General features: G+C 32.7%; 3 protein-coding genes and 1 long non-coding RNA gene across 6 annotated transcripts; 1 reads left to right on the forward strand and 3 right to left on the reverse strand.

The window, feature by feature from the left end:
- Positions 1-382: 382 nt before the first annotated feature.
- LOC116011688 (cytochrome P450 81C13-like) lies at positions 383-970 on the reverse strand. The gene has a single exon (XM_031251093.1). It carries the CDS (start codon positions 968-970, stop codon positions 383-385), a length of 588 nt encoding a protein of 195 aa, XP_031106953.1.
- A 5288-nt stretch (positions 971-6258) lies between these two features.
- LOC115996374 (citrate synthase, glyoxysomal-like) lies at positions 6259-11128 on the forward strand. Its single transcript, XM_031235584.1, has 13 exons — positions 6259-6594; positions 7005-7185; positions 7303-7388; positions 8150-8254; positions 8926-8988; positions 9109-9218; positions 9459-9578; positions 9649-9724; positions 9821-9894; positions 9987-10107; positions 10222-10319; positions 10406-10529; positions 10716-11128. The coding sequence occupies exons 1-13, from the start codon at positions 6349-6351 to the stop codon at positions 10851-10853; spliced, it is 1542 nt and encodes a 513-aa protein (XP_031091444.1). The 5' UTR covers positions 6259-6348; the 3' UTR covers positions 10854-11128.
- A 2558-nt stretch (positions 11129-13686) lies between these two features.
- LOC116029707 (transcription elongation factor B polypeptide 3) lies at positions 13687-18247 on the reverse strand. 3 transcript variants are annotated; one of them, XM_031271757.1, is made up of 8 exons: positions 18091-18247; positions 17343-17551; positions 17117-17254; positions 16886-16964; positions 16664-16735; positions 14279-14345; positions 14040-14096; positions 13687-13956 (listed from the first exon to the last, which is right to left on the reverse strand). In XM_031271757.1, exons 2-8 carry the CDS (start codon positions 17517-17519, stop codon positions 13857-13859), a joined length of 690 nt encoding a protein of 229 aa, XP_031127617.1. In that variant the 5' UTR covers positions 17520-17551; positions 18091-18247; the 3' UTR covers positions 13687-13856. The 3 variants fall into 3 exon arrangements, with proteins under 3 accessions (XP_031127617.1, XP_031127613.1, XP_031127621.1); XM_031271753.1 differs by having other exon boundaries at positions 13687-13965; XM_031271761.1 differs by having other exon boundaries at positions 13688-13953.
- On the reverse strand, positions 14506-16657 carry LOC116029723. Its single transcript, XR_004100339.1, has 2 exons — positions 15566-16657; positions 14506-15473 (listed from the first exon to the last, which is right to left on the reverse strand). It is a non-coding gene; the product is annotated as an uncharacterized LOC116029723 (long non-coding RNA).
- Positions 18248-19248: the final 1001 nt, after the last annotated feature.

Here is a 19248-nt window from a genome sequence, read left to right on the forward strand (position 1 = left end):
CAAGTCTTTTAATAATCATCAAATCAATTATCATTCTTTTTCCTTTTACTTTTAAACAATAAAATAAAAAATGATGAAGAACATTAAAAAGAAAAATCATTGTTCATGTACTCAATATGGAACAAAAATAAAAATAAGAGGAAATTGCTATTTTGGTCCACTGACTATAGAGGTCCTATTAATTCTAGTCCACCACTTTCAAAAGTGTTAATTGCATACCATGACTTTTCAATTTGTATCAATTTTAGACACTCCGATGAAATTTTCGGCCAAATGTCGCCTGATTCTCTTAATTCCACCGATTTGACTTAGTACAAGGGGCAAAAATGTAATTTCTACTATCCAAAATAACCCAACCCAAACCAATAATCCCAAACCCGGTTCATGCTTTGTCAGATCTTTTAACCACTGTTGTTTTCTCCACTGTAGTTTCAACCACTGTTGTTTTCTCCCCGCCGTCTGAATCCGAAAATCCAACATTTTTTCGGCGAAATTCGTCCAGAAGGCGGCTGACCAGCTCGATTCTCCTGTCAGTGACTGCCGCCATCTTCTTCTCCATGCCTCCGTACCCGAACCACCTCAAAACCGGGAAGAAATCGCAGGCATTCATGCCCAGAATACTGGCGAAGAAAAGCTCTCGAAGCCCATCAATTATCTCTCTCCCTTTCTCCCCTCCCATATCTTCTTCTTCCACAAACCGTTCCCCGCTTATGATTCTCATCATGGCATTGAAAGTGAACGCGCCGGCCAGAGAGGTGAAATCCACGGCTGAGATTTTATCGTTTTTTGTCAGTCCGAACATTGATCGGATCACCGTCCGAATCTCGTCCTCCCTGATAATTGAAGATCGCTGGAGACTGGCCGCCGATAACAGCTCGACGGCGGCGAGGCGGCGTTGGGGTCTCCAGAGATCGCCGTACGGGGCCCACACTAAGGCTTTGTAGTTGAAGGAGAAGTTGTCGCCGGCCATGGTCCGAGGGCGGTTCGCGAAGACAATGTCGTTTTTGGTGAAGCATTGTTCGACGGTGGCCGGGGAAGAGACGACGAGGAAAGAGCGGCAGCCGAACCGGAGGTGAAGAACCGGGCCGTGTTTGGCGGAGAGGGAGTCGAGAGATTGGTGAATGGGAGTTTTTGATGAGATAGAGGAAATTATTGGTTTGGGTTGGGTTATTTTGGATAGTGGAAATTACATTTTTGCCCTTTGTATTAAGCCAAATCGGTGGGATTAAGAGAATCCGGTGACATTTGGCCGGAAATTTCACCGGAGTGTCCAAAATTGATACAAATTGAAAAGTCATGGTATGCAATTAACACTTTTGAAAGTCGTGGACTAGAATTAATAGGACCCCTATAGTCAGTGGACCAAAATGGCAATTTGCTCTAAAAATAATTAATAACTTATTTTTATTTATTAATTAATTTTTTATTCAAATTCTGATTTACTATGATCTCAAATTTGAATTCCAATATTTGAACCAAGTACCTCCCCCAGCCTAGTGTCCTAAATCCCAAATATAAATCCATGATCCCTTTGAAGCCTGAAAGTAAAGGGATTTTTTTTTTTACAGCTAAATTAATCCAAAATCCTCGGCGCAAAAGCTGTTGGATGAGGTAAATAGTGAATTGTCCCATTAGTTTCTAGGTTCCCACGCATTGCTTGTACACTCTACATATAAACAACTTTTATTACCTCTGAATCAGTCAAAATCTCCCAATAACACCTGATTTTAGAATGATCGATCAAACCGTTCTTTGGTATTGACACAATCCTTTCTAATACTTGATTAGTCTGGACAGCGAAGAATTCATTAACATGCTTTGTAGTAGTTGCAATATCATTCACATTATCTTCAACCTAAATATAGTACATACTAAGACTATCCGTGGAAATTGAAAATTTTACGTGTAAAAATGGTCAAATAGGTTCCAAAATTTTAGATTTGAATACAATAGACCCTTAAACATTTTAAAGTTGCAATTAAACTCATCAACATGCTATTTTCATGTATCAAAGCCTAGAAATTAATAAATGACCTGTAATAGCCGTGAGATTCTGACAAACTCCGACAACGCTCCGGTGACAAAATCCCAGCCACCGACGACTTATGACGGTCGTCAATTGCCTTCTCTAGTGGAAAACACGATCAACTGGTCACTTTCTCGATGGAGAAGGCAATCGACGACAATCGCCAGGTTTAGTTGTCGGAGTTAGCTAGAGTCACGTCAGAACCCTAGTGACAGACTATTATGGGTTGTTTATCTATTTTTGACTTTCTGGGCTTCAATGCACGAAAATAATATGCTGATGAACTTAATTGCAACTTTTAAAAGTTTAAAAACTTAATTGTCTTCTCGTATACGGAGTAAAATTTAGGGATCTATTTGGCCCTTTTTCCTTAAATGAACTAATATATTAATTATTGAATTTAATTTGGTATGACTTAATTAGCCCAAATAATTTAATTTTTGGGTTAGTTGAGTTAATTCATTGGCACCAGTAATTTATTTATTGGGTTAATTAAACTAACACAATTAATTCAAGCCTAAATAATGCTAGTACACCAGTGATAGATGCCTCTTTTTTGTTTTTTTTTTTTATAGTGTATTATAAGCTCATTTTTAGGTAATATACTAAAAAATAAGTTGTATCTAAATATCACAAATCTGCTAAAACTGAACTTGTACTCTTGTAGTACAGAAAAATGAAACTGTAATATATTAAAAATGAAATTATATGTCAGTTGTCTACCTAATAATGTAAATCATGGCCTACGGTATAATGATTGCTAATTATCTTGGAATTTAGGTGAAGTAGTGCTGTGATGATTTTTTTTTTTTTTTTGCCTGATTAATGGAACTCGTAGCTATTTATTCTGTTGGGAAAGATGATTCAACATGATTGGCTTTTCTAGCTAATTATAAGTGGAGTTTGATTTATTTTTAATTATGCATTTGAATATCACTAGTACATAATTGAAAATATAAGGAGGACTTGTATTTCTGTACTAGTGAATTTAGAGATTGATATAAGCCTTCAATAAAAAGGAGCGGTTTGAGTATAAGAATCTTAATTTTATTTTCTTTGTAAATTTAAACACGAGAAAATTTGAAAAATGACTCTTGTAAATTTTAAATTTTAAAATGAATCCTTAGTTAGTGAGGATCACTATTTAAATGTAGGTAACAACCACAACTTAAAAGCAAAATAAAAAACTAATGCTCGAATTAATATTCTTAAAAAATGGAACACCTTTTTATTTTTCTTCTCCTCTCTAATAAAATTAGAGTTTTTCTATAAAAAAAAAAAAGGTACACATTATATTTTATTTTAGGAAAACAATGTGAATAGCATTGCACGCTATATCTTATCAATGGACCTACTGTATATATTTATTCAAATTAATGAATAAAATAAGGCACCATTCACCACCATCGATCTACTCATCTATTTTGTAGAACACAAAGACATCCACTGCTAGGCATATAAAATACCAGAGAAACATTAAGACACTTCACAGAAATGCAACCAACCACTGCATAATATACGTTATAGCATATAAAACAACAAAGGAATAATAAAGTGTAAATTAGGTAAACTATATTCATGTATAATAGTTCACAAATCACATAGACTGATAGAAGAGATAAATTATATTAGAAAAATTTTGTATGATTGGCTTGACTAGGAGATAGTGTTGGCAAGAAAGTTTAAAGCACACTCTTACATTCACCAAAGAAGGGTGAATTTAGGGTGCTTTTTTTTTTTTTTTTTTTTTTTTTTTTTTTTTTTTGGGGGATTTAATTGCAAAAGAATGGATCAAAATATTTGGTTGAAGGAGTGTGACCCGAGGGAAAAACATCTATGGATAAAGTGATTGTTATATTTATGCCTTCCAGAAACCCTAATATTTAATGGAACTTAACGTTGGTTTGCGGAAACTCATTTACAACAAGATCAATAAGTAAAATATAAAATATTTGTAATTCTAAAATAAGTAAAAATAAAAGTGCGATTTTCTATTAATTATTATAAATTAATAATAACAATGATATTAGGGATGTATTAAATCAAGATTTTTATAGACTTTCAAAGAGTTTTAGGGTCCATTTGAAAACCCAAAAAATGACTTCCAGAAGTCATTTTCTGGATTTTTCGTGTTTTGGTATTTGAGAAAAATGAAGTCAAAGTAAAATATTTATTATGGTTAACAGAAAAAAGACACAATTTGGTGAAAAATGTCTTTCTAGTTTTTTAGTCGGAACACATTTTCCAGATTCTTTATTTTCCATATCTCTTCACTCTATTTTTTTTTTATAAAATTAATTTTCAACCCAGTGGGGTATTTCAAGTGGCAAGTGAGCTCTCTTTGTGGGGAAGAATTTCGGGAGAACCCGGGTTCAATTCCTGCAAGTGACGATTCCCCTTGGGCCAGCTCTCGTGCCTCCCAAAGCGAATATACGGACTAAATATTATTATTACCATTACCACCACACTACAACACAACCACGACATAATCACCACACCATCATCATATTATTATTATAACAAATAATATGTTCATTTTCGAGAAAATGAATCAAGCATAGAAAAATACAATTTCCAACAAAAAATATAGTTTTCTGACTTCAACCAAACACTAGAAAATTAAAATATTTTTGAAAAATGAGTTATTTTCTTGAAATCGTTTTTTGGAAAACATTTTTTCAAGTTTTTAAACAGATCCTTAGAGTGATAAATTTTAAATGATTTCATAAAATCTTTCTAGACTTTCATTAACTTTGTACGAGTCTATAAAAGTCTATAAGACAAACATTTATAAATTTTTTCATATTAAAATGTCGGCAAAAGTTACGTTATTGAAAACACTAAATTGAATACACCATTACAAATATTTCATAACTTTTATTAATACGTTATTTATAATTTTTCTTACAAAAATGGTTATGATATATAATATATTTTTATGTATGTATGTATGCATATATATATATATATATATATATATATATATATATATATATATATGTATGTATGTATGTATGTATGTATAATACTCAGAATTGTTAACAATATATGCATACACACGATGAAACATGTAACAAATAAAAGAAAAATTCATTAGTAACAAAACTCTATATGTATGCATACAAGTACATACATTGAAATAGAAGAATACCTAGATTAGATTAGCATCACCATGTGTCAAGATGTAATTCTTTCGATAAATAGTGTTGTTGTTGTTGTTGTTATTATTATTATTATTATTATTATTATTATTTATAATGGGAGGAAATATTTTTTTTAAATAATATTTATAAGAGAGGCTTTAACTTGACTCCAAAAAGGATAAATATATTAATGAATAAATTTTATACATTCCGAGAAAATATAATCATATGCCTTAAGCTAGATTTACTTTCCTTAATATTATGAAATTAGATTTTTAGTTGGTCCAAACTTTAAGTAAAAAATTACACAAGAATTATTTTTTCACTTCTTAAATTTTCAAAAGAAATTGATTTGGGCTATTTATTCAAATTGTTAGGTTAGTGCAAGTGATCAAATTGCATGTATATCTATTATAACTAAAAATATGAACTCAAAAAATATTAGATGAGTCTAATAAGTATAAATTAACTAGTATATGACCAAAAATGTGTCTACAAGGGACAGTAGCAAAACCTAGTCGTTGTTTACAACAATAATAAAATTTTTTGCTATGATTTTTTTTTATAGATATCTGTGAAAGATAGAAAAAAAAGTATGTAGAGAAAGTTAAGAAGTTTGGAGTGGGAGGATTGAATTTCAACTATTTATATTTGTGAAGGAAAAATCTACATAAATCTTATTATGATAAAATAAGTTAATAAGTTTTTGAATACTAGTAAAATTTTAAAGACTTTATAAAAGTCTGAATGGAATATTAGTATACTTTTAGAGACTCTTTGAAAGTATGCATCAAATACATGTAGACTAAAGAGTCTTTTTAAAAATTTAAATTGAATATATTTAAACTTTTTTTTTGGTAAATATTATATTTAAACTTTTAAAATCATTAAAAATTTATAAAAAGTCTTGATCGAATAAACTCCTTAATTTAGAAAGAAAGAGTTTTTTAAAAGTTGGAAAAAAAAAAATTTAGGCTATTATTTGCTAAAAATGATACGATGAATATTTGTATAGAATTGGGATTTGGGAAGGCGAAAAACGTGTACGTTGACACAAAATAAAAAGGCAAAACATGTTAATCATTCTTGACTTCCCATTTCCAAAAGCTATTTGCCATTCCGTTTCCATACTCACAACTACCAAACTATCTCTGAGGGAGAGAGAGTACTCGATTTGATATGGAGAGTGGAGATTGCTCAACCGTGGCTCGCGGCCGCTTGGCGGTGCTTTCAGCTCACCTTGCTGCGTCGGCTTCCATTAATCACGACGCCCCCGCTCTCGAAGCCTCGGTTGTATCAGCGAATGCTTTGGCGCCGCCGCCGAATCTCAGAGGCTCCTTGACAATCATCGATGAGCGGACTGGTCAGAGATATCAAGTTCAGGTTTCCGAGGAAGGCACTGTTAAAGCCGCTGATTTGAAGAAGGTGAGAACGAAATCTAATAGGAACGTAAATGCTTTTCTTCTTCGATTGCTATTAGTCTATTCGCGATCATTATTTTAGCTGGCTTTAGTTATTTTGCTCGTATAGTTGTATGATTTGCAACGACAATTGTAAATGGATAAAATACGGATAACACTTTTAATTTTTATCATTCTTTTAAGAATTGGGCAGATCGCGTTTACTTATATAAAAGAGATAAAGTTTCTGGTGTTTTATATTTTATATTTTTTATTTTAATAAAAATTGTAGATATAGGTATGGTTTTAAGCTGTACAAGAAAAAAAAAATAAAGAAAGAAGAAATATTGTCTTAAGATGGCATCAAATCTGCTGCTGTTTTGATCGGGAATCTGTTGACTTTTCTCAATTTTTGCATGTGTAATTAATTTGCAGATAACAACAGGCAAGAATGATAAAGGTCTCAAACTATATGATCCGGGCTACCTTAATACAGCTCCAGTACGGTCATCAATATCCTATATAGATGGCGATGCAGGGATTCTTAGATATAGGGGTTACCCTATTGAGGAATTGGCTGAGAAAAGTTCCTTCTTGGAAGTGGCTTATCTTTTGTGTAAGTATTTCTGTGTATTGGGATTCTTCCAACTTAATTTAGAAATTATTATTAATGTAATGGCCAATTATTTAACTCTTAACTTCTAAAATTTGATCAATTGATTTTTTTTCTCAGTGTATGGTAATTTACCATCCCAGCATCAATTAGCAGATTGGGAGTTTGCTGTTTCACAGCATTCAGCTGTGCCTGAAGGAGTCTTGGTACACTGCTTCCATTTTTTTTTTTTTTTGTGAAAGATTAATGATTCCTCTTTTCCTTTTAATGTATAAGATGATCTCAACTTCCAATTTCATATTGTGTATGTGCAATTTCATTTCGTTCACTAAAATCACAACAGATCTATAACCAAATATATTCCACTTCATGTAGTGATTGATCTATTCAGATTTCTGATTGCATATATTCAGATTTCTGATTGCATATATTTTCTTTATCCTTCTTTCTAATGTGCACACATTTTGTCAACTGATTATGGTTCGGTTAAAGTTTTGAATATGTTTCACTTTTCTCTATGTCAGCTTTCATGCTTGCTAAATTGAGTAAAGAATTTTGAGATTTTTATCTGCTTCTAGCTGCAATGCATTCTCTAAGAACTTTTTTAAAATAAGTTTATTAAAAGAATTAGTTTGTCATCAATGAAAAGTGTTATAGTAAGATTGGTTCTTGGATGATTGTGCTGTGTCTTGATTTTGAGTTTTCTAAGATGTTCAAAATATTTTTGGTTTTTTCAATTTGCATCAGTACAAGTACTCTCCTGAAGGAGAAAATGAAATAACAAAGGGTGTGATAAAAAGGGGTGCAGGAAATGCTTCCCTTTTCTTCATTAGCCTAGTATTATAGTAACTTCTACTTGTGAGATGATTATTTATCACTTTATCTACCTAATTTTATGAAGTTCTCATAGTCTATATTTTAGGTATATTTGACATTTTTATGATAACATTATATTTTGCATGCGCAGGATATCATACAGGCAATGCCTCATGATGCTCACCCCATGGGTGTTCTTGTGAGTGCTTTGAGTGCTCTTTCTGTCTTCCATCCTGATGCTAATCCAGCTCTTAGAGTAAGTGAACTGTTAACTTCTCATGCACAATTGGACAGTCTATTACCCTGTAGGATGGTAGCACAAGTTTGTAATAAGTCTTAGGTGTCTGTATTATGTAAATGCGCAAATTTCTCATAGAGAGTTTCTGTCTTGTTCCTACAATAATTTTCATTGCATTGCTAGGTCTTAGGGTGGCTTTTTATACTTGATTGAACTTGACATATGCCTTTTGCCATTTTGACTCCTTTATTTGATAACAAGTCACCTATGTTTTTTCTAGAATAAAAAGTACCTATTTGGTATCAAGAAAGTGAAGTCACTTGTTATAACCCTTATGGGTTTTAAACCATATAATTTTCTCATAGGTTTTAAATATTCATAACTATTCTGCACAGAGGTTCTGTTTTGCTCCTACAATAATAATTATACTTGAGTGTGATGGGTGATTGAACTTGACATTTGTGTTTTTTTCCATTTGATCCTTTTACTTGATAATAGTTCACCTACTTTTAATAAAAAGTACTCCGTACTTATTTGGTATCATGAAGTTGAAGTCACTCACTCACTCCTCTATAGTAGAATGCTGAGTTCTTCCTGATTCTCTGTTTAGGCTTTCTAGCTTTGCAAATTATTTCTTGAGTGATGATTATGCTCTTTCCTATTGTTCCTCTTTATTTGTTTTGTTACAGGGCCAAGATATATACAAGTCTAAACTAGTAAGAGATAAACAAATAGTCCGCATCCTTGGGAAGGTTATTTCCTTTGCTTTCCTTTTAAGTTTCATATATAATTATATTGGCTTTAAAAGCTATAGATGAATTGAGCTGTTTAAGTTCAACCTCCCTTTAAATTGCATGCAATTGCATTTACAGGCACCAACAATTGCTGCAGCTGCATATTTAAGGTTGGCAGGGAGGCCACCTGTTCTTCCTTCCAACACTCTTTCTTACGCAGAAAATTTCTTGTACATGCTAGATTCATTGTAAGTTATGTTGCCTTGTTCTTTCAGTATAATGTTCAACAAATTCAAAGGGTGTTTCTTGAATTGGTCTAGAGTGTTTCTTAGTCTTCTTCCCATGGTTGACAATTAAAAGATAAATAAAGCTTTTACAGTTGCATGCTAGTGTTATTTATGTTTTCTCATTTTATGTTGAAGAATTATGGTCTACTTTGGTAAAAGAGTCTTTTTGGTTCTAAATTGCCAGTGTTTTGCAAAATGCAGAGGTAACAGGTCTTACAAACCCAACCCTCGACTTGCTCGAGCACTTGACATTCTTTTCATATTGCATGCGGAGCATGAAATGAACTGCTCTACAGCTGCTGCACGGCATCTTGCCTCAAGGTAGAGTCTTTAATGTCTTTGATGAATTGTCCTTGAATGTTGTGCGACTTACATACTTCTGCACCTGCAGTGGTGTTGATGTGTACACAGCTCTTGCTGGAGCAGTTGGAGCTTTGTATGGTCCTCTTCATGGAGGAGCGAATGAGGTGCATTGAGCTTTATTTATTTATTTATTTGTCCAGGGCTGGATGCTTTTCTCTGTTATGTATAGTTAATATAATATTGTATCACTTGGTTTTTAGGCTGTGCTTAAGATGCTCGGAGAGATAGGTAGTATTGACAATATTCCTGAGTTTCTTGAGGGTGTTAAGAACAGGTAATATTCTTTCCTTGGTAACCACCTCTCATTTTTCAGGATTTGTTGGTGTATTTTTTTGTTAGATGTTGATTTGTCTTTTGGCTTCTTAGGAAGCGCAAGATGTCTGGCTTTGGACATCGTGTGTACAAAAATTATGATCCCAGAGCTCGGGTCATAAAAAAGCTAGCTGAAGAAGTGTTTTCCATCGTTGGACGGGATCCATTAATTGAGGTATGGTTTCTCTGTTTTCTTAAATAATCGCATTCTATCCCCTCTTTTCTGCAAGTATTGTGACACACTGCCGTGATAGCATAGACATTGATGAGTATATTCTTTGATCTTCAGGTGGCTGTTGCCTTGGAAAAGGCTGCCCTCGCAGACGAGTATTTTGTTAAGAGAAAGTTGTATCCAAACGTCGACTTCTATTCTGGTTTAATCTATAGGTTCGAATGAATATTCCTTAAAATATTTGATTTGACTACCTTTATGAATTACAATTATGAAAAAACATATCATTGTTATGCATCAGGGCTATGGGCTTCCCCCCAGAGTTCTTCACTGTTCTTTTTGCAATTCCCCGGATGGCTGGCTACTTATCTCACTGGCGAGAATCCTTGGATGATCCTGATACGAAGATAATGAGACCTGCGCAGGTTAGTGTTTGCGTTTTTTTTTTTTTTTTTTCTATGAAATTTTCTAAGGTGCCGATCGATAATAATGTCTTTTGTATAAAATATAACACATATGTTAGATTAAAGAAATTTAAACCACTTGTAAATCTTTGGTACATGCATGATGCATCATAGTTGTGTTGATACACCCTGATTTTATTGATTCAGGCGTACACCGGAGTTTGGTTGCGGCATTACATGCCACTCAGAGAACGCACTCCATCAAGTGAAGCAGCAGTAGATAAACTAGGTCAAGTTTCCGTTTCCAATGCCACTAAGCGTCGCTTGGCTGGTTCTGGTGCCTAGAATTATGCAGTTGTATTTAGCAAACTCGTTTAATAAATTAAGTGCCAATAAATTTCAGCCCTATGTGACAAAACTCATTATGTGATGCCAATGTAATGATTAAACATTTATTGCTTGAAAATAAGGTTATCCACACCCATGAAAGGCTGTGGATTGTAAATTTAGGTGGCAAGGGACATGCAATACAATCAGTGATTTTTTTTTTTTCATTTTTTATTTGCAAGCATGTAAATGTACTTTTTGTGTTGTTATGTTATAGTGTTTTGTTTTTATTATTATTGTTGTTGTTAGTTGTTATTACTGATGTAAAATTTGAAAGTGAGTTGAAATTATATAGACATAGAGTAAATAGTAATACATTGTAAATGTGATATGATTGTAGGATTCGTTTTTTAAAGTGAAAGTATTGCATGGTTGAAATTTTATAGATATTAGTTTTTTGGTTAAATTGTGCCACCCTCTTTATTCAATAATGATGCACCTTTGTCTGACATTAGACTTCTTTAATCAGGTGAACAATTTTAAAGTATTGCAGGGTTTCTATGTCTACTTTTAATCAATGCCTAAGTTTAGTTCTTATATCGGTTAATCAATGCCTACTTTTATTCATGCTAGATCCTTAATACGTTGACTTTTATTATTATATTTTAAAGATAAAATATTAATGAAACATGTTCACTATATCTTTTCATTTTTCTAAATTTATTTTTAAAACTTAACTTTTGATAAACACATTTAAATGAGAGAAAGTTGAAGAAGGTGACAAACCATTTCTCCCCTCCCTAAATTGAGGAAACAATGTAGAACACTTTGTTTTCAAATTGGAGAAAGTAAACAAAACTTTCATTTCTTCTAGAAAAATTTATTTATGTCATGTGGCCTCCATTGATCCAATTAGAAGGTAAGAAGATATAGAAAAAAAATAATAGTGAACTAAGTTTACTTTAGAATTAATCATTAATTAAGACCGAAATTTCAACTCAATATTGCTCTTTTAGCCAAATAAGGTTAGAGATTGATGACAGATACAAATACAGTGGTAGTTCGGTTAATGAAAGCAAGATATTACCAGAATGATACCTTCTTGAAGCACAATTCAGAGCCAACCCTAACTTTTGTTGGAGTCCATCAGGACATGGCAACATTTATTATCATAGGGGTGTGTTCGTAGAATTAGGAACAGGAGGGGTACAAAAATCTAAAACCAACCTTGCCTTCTAGATATGGTGAATCTGTTTATTGAGACTGAGGTTTCTCAACATCATGGTGAGACAATTGTCTCAAGTTTAATCGACCCCAACACCAAGGGCTTGAATGAGCTTTTTCTAGAGAGAGATGTGAAACCTGAGAGCACAATCTAAGACAGTTGTCTTTCGAATTGAGATGGATTGTCTTAATGTTTGCTACCTATGACATTTTCTTATGCTGGCTGTTATTGAGGGGTGCAATGTCGTTCTCTTGTCAGGCACTTTGAATTAGTGCACACTTTGGATCGGTGCCCTTTCGATTTATCCATAGATCAGTGAATGTGTTAACACATTCTCTTACTAGGGCTATAGATTCTCAGTCTGATTTTTCAGTTTGAAACTCTACTATTCCTACTTGTATTCAGCATTTATTTCCTATTGCTTAATATATATTACCATTTTTTAAAAAAAAAATCATTAATTAAGACATATATTGGGAGTAAAATGAGCTTATATGTATTATAGCTCCTTTTAAAAACATATAAATCCGATTAGTAGTTTGATAATAAGTAATAATTATTAAATTTACTCATTTTAGAACCTTTCATGGTTTCTTATGATATATTTAATTCTCCATTTGAAATTGTACCATATTCCCTCTTAACTTGAACTAAAAGTGAAATTATTACCTAAAAGAGTGGTCAAATGTATGAAAAATATTCCTAAAAGTTACGAGTTTAATTTTTTGTCAACACCCACTTAGTTGAGTCTATTAATCATTACGCTTTTAGTGGTCAAATGTATGAAACATATTCCTAAAAGTTACGAGTTCAATTTTTTGTCAACACCTACTTAGTTGAGTCTATTAATTATTATGCATAATAACATGAGTTAGTAAAATATACTTTTTCCTAAAAACCTTTAACATAGCATTTTTTAGTGTCATAAAAAATTGAGAAGAGAGAAAAACAAACCCTTCCAAAGTATGAGAACTATTTAAAAATGTTCAACTGTGATTTAAAAATTCCATATAAATGTACAAACTAAAAAATAAATAAAAATTGAACCCTCTATTAATAATTGTTATACTATAGTCCATGATTCAAATTACAAGGTGAACTACTAACATATATGCTCATTTTTAATATACTACCTACAAATAAACATGATATAAAATTAAAAATTAACATTTAATATACTAAAAATAAACATCTATCAATATTTCTACCTTACAGTGATTCACAATATAATTTTCTTCATACTAGGCAGCTGGTAAGGCAAAAATTTTGCCATACTTTTTATAGTGTAAGGGGAAATTTCTTTTGTATTTATGCCCCGACAATAGAATTCAAATTTTCTAAAAATTTATACAGTTTGATTGAAATGTTACAAACATCAATTGAAAATAGAATTCAAATTTTCTAAAAATTTATACAGTTCGATTGAAATGTTACAAACATCAATTGAAAATAGCACCGAAGAAATCCAACATTCATGAAAAAATGAACCTATAAAACATAACAGTTACTCCCTTCGTTTCAAATTGGTTGTCACTGCACACTTATTAAAAAATTAAAGTAAATGATATATATTTTTCAATTATACCCCTCACTTTTCTCGCATTTGGAAATAAAAGCAAAAAGAAAAAAGAAAGCAAAACTAATAAGGGTACATTGGAAAAAGTAAAATGATGTGATATTTAATTTCGGAAAGAGGGGAACATTTTCGGACAAACTAAAAAGGAAAGCAATACAGTAAAATGTTGCGGGATGGAGGGAGTACTTGTTTTTCTTTTACAACATTAACTCCAGGAGCTCTAGAATCTCTTCATTGTCGGATTCATAGGTTTGTATCTTGAAGAAGCAGCCATCGCAGAAGGTCCACCTGGTTTCTTTGTGGAGGAAACACTTACACTGCTAGAGAAACTACAGATTCATCAATAACGCTAATTGCAAGTAGTGGTGTATATGCTAAAAGGCAAAAGTTGTAGAAATATCACCTATGAGTTCTCTGCACAGCCTTATTCTTCATGGCAGCTAAATTTCTAACCTCTGGACTGTAATGAATATTATAAAATCAGATATTCCGGGTAGAGAAAGTTAGTGGACCTATAAACTTCAATACAGCTAGACAGTAAGCACGCACATATATGTGTACGTACGACCACGAGGTTAAGGTAAAATTGATGCCATGCAGATCCAGAAGTTTCATATGCTTTCAATGGATAGGCGAACTTACCTTCTTAAGAAATCCATTTTTGCTTTCTTCATCACAGTACTCTTTGTGTTGTAAATACTGCTGTTGCCTATTAAAAAAAAACTGTAATTAGGTATATAGGGAAAGGAACTTGTAATGCATCCATTCCAATGAGAATGCCAACAACAGTAAACCTCATGCAAGACAAAATGCAGTAAAGGTCAGCAAATAAGAGCATATTCGCCCACACATTGGATGGAAGGAAGGAATTTTGTAAAAGGTGCCAAATTTGAACAATTTAGCAAAATGCGTTTATGTAAAACAGATACTGGAAAAAAGCTTTTTGACCAAAAATCATATTTAGGGAATGAAATTGAAAACCACTTTGCTGTTGCAAACAATAGCAGTAGCTTGTAGCAAATTTGACGTGATTTCTTACCTCCTGCATAGCTATAATGGTAAATCTCATGGTTTGAGACCAAAATGTGTTGATTAAGTAGGTTTGTCAAATTAGAAAGATGAGACTTAACGACACAAACCCATGCAAGATCCACAACAAAAGCCCAAAATATGTTTGACCTGCCCAGACCCAAAGCCTTTAAATGAAGGTTGAAAACCTTGACAAAAACACAAGACCTGCCAAGGGTGGTGATATTGTAATAAAAGAAGTAGTCTACTTTTTGTAAAGAAATTTCACGAAAACACTCTTAAATATCTAGGAGCTTCAAAGATGTTTTAATCAAGCTTCAAGCTATTACATGTTCTCAAACATTCACTGCAAAAGTAGCACTCTGCTCTTCAGTCCCTTTCTTAATGACCACTTAATAACTTCTTATGATACTAATTACCCTCATGTAGTAGGTAATGAACTCAAAAAGAAACTACCAATTAAAACATGGCAGCCATCAAAATAAGACTAAAATAAAATTGGCATTTATTAATCTGTAGGAAGACCATTATAAGAATCATTTTCAACCAACATGGTTGGCGTGGTGGTTCAGCACCTCGTCCCTTAAGCATGAGGTTGGGAGTTCGATCCCCACCCATGTGAATGGAGCAAACCATTTGGCCAGCTCCCTACCACTTAATGTGCTGACCGTTGGGACGGAGGATTAGTCTTCTGGTTGTCTGGAGGGATACCTTTGGGAAAAACCCAAAAAAAAATAATCAATTTCAGATAGCATGCTGTTCTCTCGTTGCTTCAAAGCTTTGGTAATCAACTTGACATTTTTTACATCTGAAATTGTAAACAACATAGAAATATAGAATTCTCCCTCTTTGGCCGACAAACTCTTGGAACACAAATTTGTGCTTTGAAGCATAGGCTACCTCTTGTAATGCATCAACAACAAACCGATCCTTGTGATGCCTTGTCATTATTCTTTGTCCTCAACTGAAATATTGAACCTCCGACAAAGAACATGGTACTACCAATTTAGAGCAATTCATTGTACGCACCACTTAAATTCTCATTCAAGGAACGAGTTCTAAAATCACTATTCCAAATTGCAATATAATATTGCTACTGCTAAATGAAATACAAAATTGCTACTAATAAATGTGACATCACTCTTTACCTAATGAGCTCTCATGCATTGGTATCATGGGAGTCTAATAATGATTTGAGACTGAAATGTGTTTATTTTAAGAGGTACTCCGTATAATTTAGAAAAATGAGAATTAAATCTCATTCAGAAAATGAGTTATAAAATATCACTATTCCAAACGCGACATAGTATGCTGTTAAAAAATGTTACAACACTCCTTACCCAAGGTGCCCTCCTGCATTTGTATCATGGGCATGACTAGAGACAAAACTGTGCTGATTTTTAATGCCAAAATCAGCTTTTCAAAATAGAAAAGAGACTTAATATCTTATTATGCAAATGAGATCTTAAACTGCTATTCCAAATTGTGAGATATGTCATTGTTGCTAAAAGCTGGAAAAGGGAACTAAGTCAACTAACAGCCACTGGTCAATAGTCCAACCACATAAACCTTTCTTTCACAAACAATGACATTAGTACTAGAAAACTAGAGAGAAAACGAGGTTCTAGAGACGAGTTTGAGGAGAAAAATCACTGCTCCTATGTTAGCTTTACAACCTTGCCATCCATCTTGAAGAAAGAAGGGCAATTGCGCCATGATGTCTCACTTTTTACAAAAGACATCATGTCAATATTGTAAATAAAAAGTACAGATTCAAATTTTAAAGAACAACTATATATCGCATTCTTCAAGCTTAGAAATCAACACATTTTGTTAAATTGCTTCTAAATTTGGCATATATTAGATAATTCCTCTTGAGGCTGTTGCTATATCTTAAACCCATAAATGTTGAGGTCGCACCAAAGTAACCTGACCCTTAAACAGAAGAAATTAAATTGTGTTTGAAGAGGAGGACCCTGGCATAAATACAAATCATACCTCCATAAAAGCTTCTTTTATTGCTAGAAGGTGGAACCTTTGTACAGAGCTTAATTTGTCGGCTTTGTTTCTCTGCAAGAATATAATTCAGTATCATGTTTAATTGATTATAAGCCACTTGGTGACTTGGAATGCATAATTGATGTTTAAAAATTACTTTTCTACTTAAAGAGACCCAGGAAGTAACAAATATACGGAGGGATAAGATATAATAGCACTTACCGGCATCTTGTTTTTTGTATAGATCCCTGATTCTTTCAAAGGACTTTTGTTGGGCTTCCTCAACCTCCTTCAACTTTGCCTGCAAGTAACTTGAACTACTCAAAACAATGCAATTATTTTCGGACTTAATATTTAACATATTCTATCTTGGACTTATCAACCATTTTTGAGAACTTAGAAACCAGTCAACAATTATAAGAGAGTGTGTAAAATTGAAAATGAGATGAATACCTTATACAATTGATTCCACTTAAAAGTTACTTTCTTTTGCTTCATTCTCTCAATAACCAGACTGGCGCTCTTTTCACCAAATTGCCGCTCATAAAATTTCTTCCAGAGTTTATCAGTCACAGGGCTAAGATCTCTTCCCTTGAATAATAAATAAAAGTTAAAATTTCAGAGTCCAACCTAGGTTGTAACTTTTCAAAAGGAGAGGGCAAGATGAACAATTTCTTACTTGTGTTGACTTCTCAATGAGTGCCAACTGGTCCTCAGTACAGTGAGGTAGAAAGCGCTCAAGAAGATGAAAGTCTGTTGCACCAACATCCCCAATGTATCTAACATGATCTATTGCAACCTTAACGCACAAATCCACAAGGGAAGGAGCTTTACTATTCCGTACGGCACTTCTCATTCTGTGCTCCGATCTGTATTCTCCACTAACACCTGAAACAACTAGCTATTTAATAAGAAGAGAATGAACCTTAATTGCAATTAGCTAAAAATCAACACTATTTTTATCTGATCATAATCACAATCATCCCCTTAATTTAGATTTCTGCAAACACTCAGCCACACAAAAATCTCAGGTTATTCATTTAAAATGGCACCAGAAATTGTAGCATCATTGATCCATAGATGTTCTTAATTTGCAGACAACAAAGTCAACTAAATCTTATTAACTCTCAACACCACAATCATAATTTCAAATTCGCGCACCTAAATCTTCTAACAGATAAACGATTCTTTTTCAAGATACACCAATCTCAGTACTTAACAGAAGTTTACTTCCATAAATTATCTCCTAGCACCTGTATCTAGCACAATTTCCACACAATTCTAAACAGAAAAGGTTCAAATTTAAAAAAAAAAAATTAATTAATTAAATTTGTGACAAGAAACGAAAATAAATGCACAGATTAAAGCTTCTTACAGCTACAAATTTAACAAATCCAATCGATTAAAAAAAAGGATTAGAATCTTACAGACGGTGATCGGAGCAGGAAACCAGCGGGCTGATAAATCAGAATTCAAAAATAGAAAGAAGAAACATAGAATTGGCAAGCTTGATAGAAATAGGGAAATTGCAGAACATAAATAGAACTGTTGTTCGGTGTGACGAGGAAGATGATACAATCAATATCAATAATATACAGATTAGTAGATACGGAAACGGGGAATGCCACGCGCTGCTGTGCTGACATACGTTACTTACTCTATGTCCCGGATTGGGCCAGATACCATTTTGTTTAGAGGTTTAGTGGGCTTTGAATAAGCCTTAGCCCCATTGTAAGGTGCTTATAATTTATTGCACTTTTTGTCAATCATTATCCCATAGGCAAATTATGCTACGGAAAGGTGGATCCGGGTCTATATTCACAATTTAAAAATTTTATGTTCATAATTTTAAAATTATATATTCATAATTTTAAATCTTAATATACAAAATTACATTACTCAATATTCACAATTTGTAAACTTTATATTCACAATTTTGTTATATAGATTCAAAAATTGTGTTATACTATTGAATGTAGAGTTATGAAATTGTAAATATAGATTTATGAGATTGTGAACATAGAATTTTTAAATTGTGAACATAGAGTTCAAAATTGTGAACATGGACTTGGATCCACCTTGCAAGGTGGACCCGAGTCCATGGCATAACAATTGTATTCCATGGACCAGGGTTCACACAAATAAAAAGTACTTTTTGGGTCTCATTTTATGTAACTGGTTTCATTAGTGAGACTTGACTGAAGTTATTTTTAATTTAAATTTTCATTATATTATGTTTAGTGTTAGTATACAAAATTTATATATTTAGAAACTACACTAAAAGTACTATTAAACATAAAAATTTAAATTTAAAAATGAGTAAAAAATACTAAAGAAAATAAACAATGAAGAAAAAATTAGTTTGACCAATGAATAGTAAGTATGACAGATAAAATGAGACAGAGAGAATACATATTTAATATACTAAAAATACATTATTTGTATACATAAAAATATTATTTGAAAGTACATGATTTTTTTTTATATATTATCAAATAATGTACATTCGGTACACAAATAATGCACTTTTAACATATTATAAATGTATATTATATTCATGATCCACACAATAATTTGCCGCATTT

Source organism: Ipomoea triloba, chromosome 1 (genome assembly GCF_003576645.1).
Source record: "Ipomoea triloba cultivar NCNSP0323 chromosome 1, ASM357664v1".
Classification (NCBI taxonomy): domain Eukaryota; kingdom Viridiplantae; phylum Streptophyta; class Magnoliopsida; order Solanales; family Convolvulaceae; genus Ipomoea; species Ipomoea triloba.

Excerpts from the sequence above, each read along its gene's own strand:
- LOC115996374 (XM_031235584.1), top strand. The coding sequence starts at position 6,349 with ATGGAGAGTGGAGATTGCTCAACCGTGGCTCGCGGCCGCTTGGCGGTG. Across the intron at positions 6,595-7,004 it reads AAGCCGCTGATTTGAAGAAG|ATAACAACAGGCAAGAATGA; the intron begins GTGAGAACGAAA and ends ATTAATTTGCAG. Across the intron at positions 10,320-10,405 it reads TATTCTGGTTTAATCTATAG|GGCTATGGGCTTCCCCCCAG; the intron begins GTTCGAATGAAT and ends GTTATGCATCAG.
- LOC116029707 (XM_031271753.1), bottom strand. The coding sequence starts at position 17,519 with ATGAGAAGTGCCGTACGGAATAGTAAAGCTCCTTCCCTTGTGGATTTG. Across the intron at positions 16,736-16,885 it reads ATACAAAAAACAAGATGCCG|AGAAACAAAGCCGACAAATT; the intron begins GTAAGTGCTATT and ends ATATTCTTGCAG. Across the intron at positions 14,097-14,278 it reads AAAATGGATTTCTTAAGAAG|TCCAGAGGTTAGAAATTTAG; the intron begins GTAAGTTCGCCT and ends TATTCATTACAG.
- LOC116011688 (XM_031251093.1), bottom strand. The coding sequence starts at position 970 with ATGGCCGGCGACAACTTCTCCTTCAACTACAAAGCCTTAGTGTGGGCC.